Raw genomic sequence first — 6,000 nt, 5'->3', positions numbered from 1 at the left:
TATAAACATGCATGAGCAAGTATCTTTTTGTTATAATGACTTCTGTTTCTCTGGGTAGATGCCCAGTAGTGGAATTGCTGGATCAAATGGTACTTCTACTTTTAGTTCTTTAAGGAATCTCCACACTGTTTTCCTAGTTTACATTCCCACCAGCAATGTAGAAGTGTTCCCTTTTCACTGCATCCACACCAGCATCTATTTTTTTTTTTTTATAGCCATTCTTGCTGGAGTAAGGTGGTATCACATTGTGATTTTGATTTGCATTTCCCTGATCATTAGTGGTGTTGAATATTTTTGCATATGTTTGTTGGCCATTTGTATATGTTCTTTTGAGAATTGTCTATTCATGTCCTCAGCCTGTGTTTTGATGGGATTGTTTGTTTGTTTGTTGTTTGCTAATTTTTCTTGCTATTTGAGTTCCTTGTAGTTTCTGAGTATTAGTCCTTTGTTGGATGTATAGATTGTGAATATTTTCTCCCATTCTGTAAGTTGTCTGTTTATTCTGCTGACTGTTCCTTTTGCCATGCAAAAGCTCTTTAGTTTAATTAAGTTCCAGCTATTTATCTTTGTTTTTATTGCATTTGCTTTTGGGTTCTTAGTCATGAAATCCTTGGCTAAACCAATGTCTAGAAGGGTTTTTCCGATGTTATCTTCTAGAATTTTTATAGTTTCAGGTCTTAGATTTAAGTCCTTGATCCATCTTGAGTTGATTTTTGTATAAGGTGAGAGATGAGGATCCAGTTTCATTCTCCTACCTGTGGCTAGCCAATTCTCCCAGCACCTTTTGTTGAATATGGTGTCCTTTCCCCACTTTATGTTTTTTGTTTGCTTTGTTGAAGACCAGTTGGCTGTTAAGTATTTGGGTTTATTTCCGGGTTCTCTGTTCTGTTCCATTGGTCTATGTGCCCATTTTTATACCAGTACCATGCACTTTGGTGACTGTGGCCTTATAGTATAGTTTGAAATCAGGTAATGTGATGCTTCCAGATTTGTTCTTTTTGCTTAGTCTTGCTTGGGCTGTGCAGGCTCTTTTTTGGTTCCATATGAATTTTAGGATTGTTTTTTCTAGTTCTGTGAAGAATGATGATAGCATTTTGATGGGAATTGCATTGAATTCTTAGAGTGCCTTTGGCAGTGTGGTCATTTTCACAGTATTTTAAAATGTGGCCTTCTACTTAGTACATTTTTTCCCATTTGTTCAGTATTTCATCTGTATTTCACAAAAGTGTCAGTCTATAATGGAGTAAAAATGTTAAAAACAAAAAATTGGGGTTTTTTTTGATAGAGTTTGGGAAGCAGTGTTCTAGAAAATGGGCTGGTTAGAGTAAACTCGGACCCAAAGATACTAATTAGGAGGTTGTTATAATACCTTAAACAAGATACCATGAGAGCCTAACTAGACATGGTTCTGACATGGTAATTAACAGTAGGCATGGATAGAAGAAGCAAGAACTGTAACAGAAGTAGAATTTCCAGAATTTGGAGGCTGGATCAGTGTGAAAGCTGAAGAAAAGGGGATAATCTAGAGGAGCAAATGTTCTTTTGAGAATCTACTAAAAATTGGACCCTTGCCCTATGCATTACTATGAACTTCTCCATCCCTGTTTCACAGAGATATTTCATTTATTTTTAATATGGTTATGACTTTTAATGTTTTAAAATATTTTATCTGGAATCCTTATTTGTTTTACGTATAAGAAAGGAGGTGTATGTATGTGTTTACATCCCCATCTTGACCCTCTACCATTTTCCCTACACTTGAGATGTTTCCACAGTTCCCTAGGCTTGGTGTAAAACTACTGGTGGGATAGCCAGTCCCTACCAAATTAAATCCAGAAAATATTTATACGTACTATATGATCTAATTTATATGAAAATCTATGATAGACAACACTAACTTATGGTACTATGAAACAAATCAGTGGTCGCTTCAGAGAGGAAGGATTGACCATGGAAGGAGCATGAGGGAACTTTCTAGAGTGATAGAAATGGTTGTGTCTTGATAAGCATTTGTCAAGTTTGATTGAACAGTATATTTAAGATCTGAGCCTTTCACCCAATTATAAAATATACCTGAATTAAATTTTTTAAATCACGAACAGCCAGTAAACATAAGATGTTCAATCTCCCTGGTCATCAGGAAACAGCAAATAAAAACCTCAGTAAAATGCCAGTACACACCCATTACAATGACCAAAGTTAAAAAGAACGGTAAAACCAATTTTAGTGAGAATGTGGAATAACGGAAATTAACACTATACCGCAAATATTGTTCAAAATATTTTAGAAAGCTGTTTGGCCATAGCTACTAAAACTGAACCTATGCATACTCTGTGACCCAGCAGTTCTACTCCTAGATATGCCCAACATAGCTGAATGTCACATGTGCCAAATACATGTGCACAAATGTTTAAAGGAGCGTTGTCCAAAGTGTCAAAGTAGAAACAAGCTAAATGTCAATCAGCAGTGAAACATTTAAATAAGTGGATATAGAGAGTCACAAAGGAATAGTATACAGCAAAGAAAATGAATGAAGTACTGCTACAGGCAGCAACATGGATGAATTTAGAAATAAACAATCAACCAAAAAAAGCTAGACACAGTTGGATAAAGTGTGATATAGATGTGAAAAGAAGGCAAAATGAATTCATGAGTTTAAAAGTTGGGATAACCTTTACATTTTGGGACAAGGAAGAGATAGTGAATAGGATGGGCACAAGGGATACTATGGCATGCTATGAAGCTTTGTATTTTAATTTTGGAGTTGTTACACGGTGTGTTCAACTTGTTTTAACTCATGCAGCTGTACAATTATGATTAGTACACTTTTCTCTATATTATATGATAATACACAGAGCTTATTATTCTAAGTATATTGACATCCTAGCATAAAAAGAGGGAATAACAACAGCATTACAGTATTAAATAAACTGTTAACTACCTGGGTTTTGGAGGTTTTGATTGATTGTTTCATTGCAAAGAAATATTTTTCCATTAATAACAAAATTGTTAATTTTAATCTTACATGTATGAGTCTTGTCTAGCTCTCACAATGAACTTCTTATAGTCACAAAATGTATTTTATTGTGCACAAAGAGCAATTGAATGATTAAGATAAGCATTTGATAACACTGCTAAACTCTAGACATGTACTGGAGACAATAATTGGTACGTCATTAATGCTCAGAACACCAGAAGAATCAGACAGATATGTTTGACAGAGCTTATATCTACTAATATCTCCTCCCCACTCGCTTTTCAAAAAAACCTCAGTATTTCAAAGTTTCAAGGCTGTGGAATGCTATTAGAAGAAATGTAAGGTGGTGATGTAATAGACGGGTTGTATTAGTTTGTTTGGGGTTGCCATAACAAAGTGCCACCGACTGGGTTGGTTAAACAATAGAAATTGATTTTCCCTCAGTTATAGATGCTGGAAGTCCAAGATCAAGGTGTCAGCAGGTCTGGTTTCTCCTGGACTCCTCTGTCCTTGGCTAGTGGATGGCCACCTCTTGCTGTGTCCTCATGTGGCTTTCTGACTGTGTAGGTGTAACCCCGGTGTCTTTTTCTCCTCTTATAAGTACACCAGTCCTATTGGACCAGAGCCTACTCTAACAGCCTCACTTTTAACTTAGTTACCACTTTAAAGATCTTCTCTTCAAATACAGTTACATTCTGAAATACTGGGGGTTGGGACCTCCACATATGGATTTTGAGGGGGGCACAATTCAAGGCACAATAGGTTGCTATCTTATTTTTTACATATATGTTGCATTGATTCTGCCTATGCTTAAAAACACACAGTGTAGCATAGAATTACTTTTCTCTTTCTCATGCCAAGGAAGTGCAAATAACTTGGAAATGTTATTTCCCACAAGGATTATATACAGATCATAAATTGCATAGAAATAATCATAGGTTTAGTTCTAAAATTGTTACTTAATGTTTTCCTAAAATAGCTGAAATGGTATTTTTTTAAAAGGATACAGCTAAAATGATGAGATATTAGATTATCTTTTATTGCTGAAGACAAATATTCTAGTAGAGGGAATCTTTGTGGAAGTCTATATTGTTAGGTGGTAATTAAGATTACAATGTGATAAAGATGTGATTTTTAAGTAAGTATTGCTAAAATTTTATATATAATTTTTTTCCTTTGCCTGGAGTGCTTCTTTTCTTCCCCCTTTGTTTTACTTGTCTTAAAACCTCAATTTTATCAGAGAAGCCTATCCTGACCCTTTCCCCATTATATAGTTGATTCCTCCATTATTCTCATAGAGAACCTTTTATCTTTCAAGGTACTTATAATTAAAATCACCTTATTTATAACTATCTGATTAGTGTTGGTTCTTCTAGGCACTCATTTTTTTTCTAATTTTTAATTTTTGTAGGTACATGGTTTATATATTTATGGTATACATGAGATATTTTGATATAGGCATACAATGCTTAATAATCACATCAGAATAAATGGGGTATCCATCACCTAAAGCATTCATTTTTTTGTGTTACAAACAATCCAACTGTATTCTTTTAGTTATTTGTAAATGAACAATTAAATTATTATTGATTATACTCATCCTGTTGTGCTCTCAAGTACTAGGTCTTATTCTTTCTGACTATTGTTTTGTACCCATTAACTACCCTCACTTCCTTCCCCACTACCCGGTCCCCTCACTACCCTTCTCAGCCTCTGGTACCCATCCTTCCATTCTCTATCTCCATGAGTTCAGTTGTTTTAATGTTTAGCTCCCACAAATAAATGAGCACATGTGAAGTCTTACTTCGCCTGGTTCATTTCACTTAACATAAGGACCTCCACTTTCATCTATGTTGTTGCAAATGATAGGATCTCATTCCTTTTTATGGCTGAATAGTACTCCATTCTGTATATGTACTACATTTTCTTTATCCACTCATCTCCTGATGGAGTTGCTTCCAGTTCTTGGCTGTATTGTGAATGGTGCTGTAGTAAATATGGGAGAGCAGATATCTCTTAGATATATGGATTTCCTTTCTTTTGGGCATATACCTACCAGTGGAATTGCTGGGTCATATGGTAGCTCTGTTTTTAGTTTTTTGAAAAATCTCCAAACTGTTCTTCATAGTGGTTGTACTAATTTACATTCCCACCAGCAGTGTATGAGAGTTCTGTTTCCTCCACATCCTCACCAGCATTTGTTATTACCTGTCTTTGGATAAAAGCCATTTTAACTGGGGTGACAACTACGTTGTCTATCATAGATTTTCATATAAATTAGATCATATAGTATGTTTGTAGTTTTGATTTGCATTTTTATGATGATCGGTTATGTTGAGCACTTTTTCTTTTGCCTCTTTGCCATTTGTTTATCTTCTCTTGAGAAATGTCTATTCAGATTTTTTGCCCATTTTAAAAATTGGATTATTAGATTTTTTTCCTGCAGAGTTGTTTGAGCTCTTATATATTCTGGTTGTTAATCCCTTGTCAGATAGATAGTTTGTAAATATTTTCTCCCATTTCTCCCATTCTGTGAGTTGTCTCTTTGCTTGGTTGATTGTTTCCTTTGCTGTGCAGAAGCTTTTTAACTTGATGTGATCCCGCTTGTCCATTTTTGCTTTGGTTGCCGGTGCTTGCCATCTACCAAATTTTAAGCTTCATGGAGGAGAGCAACTATGTCTTTTATGCTCACTCCTTTTGACCTATATTTCCTAGTACTGAAACAATTAGCAGTGAGTAGCATTCAACAAATATTTATAAAATAATATTTGTAGAATAGTTGAACCATCAGCATGTTTCAGACTACAGATATAATTTTAGTTATAGTTTTATGCCTGGGAAATTGGGCTAACTTCTGTTTGTATTTCTGTCTAGAATGTGGCAGATCAGATTGCATTTCAAGCTGCTGGTGGATTAACAGCCCTTGAACACATCCTTCAAGTAGTAGTCCCAGCCACAAATGTGAACACAGTTTTAAGAATTCCTCCTAAGTAAGTATAGTTTCTTAATCTGTTTTTTATGTT

General features: G+C 35.0%; 1 protein-coding gene across 1 annotated transcript in view; it reads left to right on the top strand.

Annotated features, from left to right (window-relative positions):
* Nucleotides 1–6,000, top strand: part of SCAPER (S-phase cyclin A-associated protein in the ER) — a 565,180-nt gene that overhangs the window by 380,761 nt on the left and 178,419 nt on the right. Inside the window, exon 24 of the mRNA XM_011932825.1 lies at nt 5,852–5,967. Coding sequence (XP_011788215.1) covers nt 5,852–5,967 — 116 coding nt within the window. The remainder of the gene's footprint in view (nt 1–5,851; nt 5,968–6,000) is intronic.

This window comes from Colobus angolensis, unplaced genomic scaffold, assembly GCF_000951035.1.
Source record: "Colobus angolensis palliatus isolate OR3802 unplaced genomic scaffold, Cang.pa_1.0 Scaffold99, whole genome shotgun sequence".
NCBI lineage: Eukaryota > Metazoa > Chordata > Mammalia > Primates > Cercopithecidae > Colobus > Colobus angolensis.
Note: the sequence above shows the minus strand (reverse complement) of the source record. Positions and strands in the feature narration are given on the sequence as shown.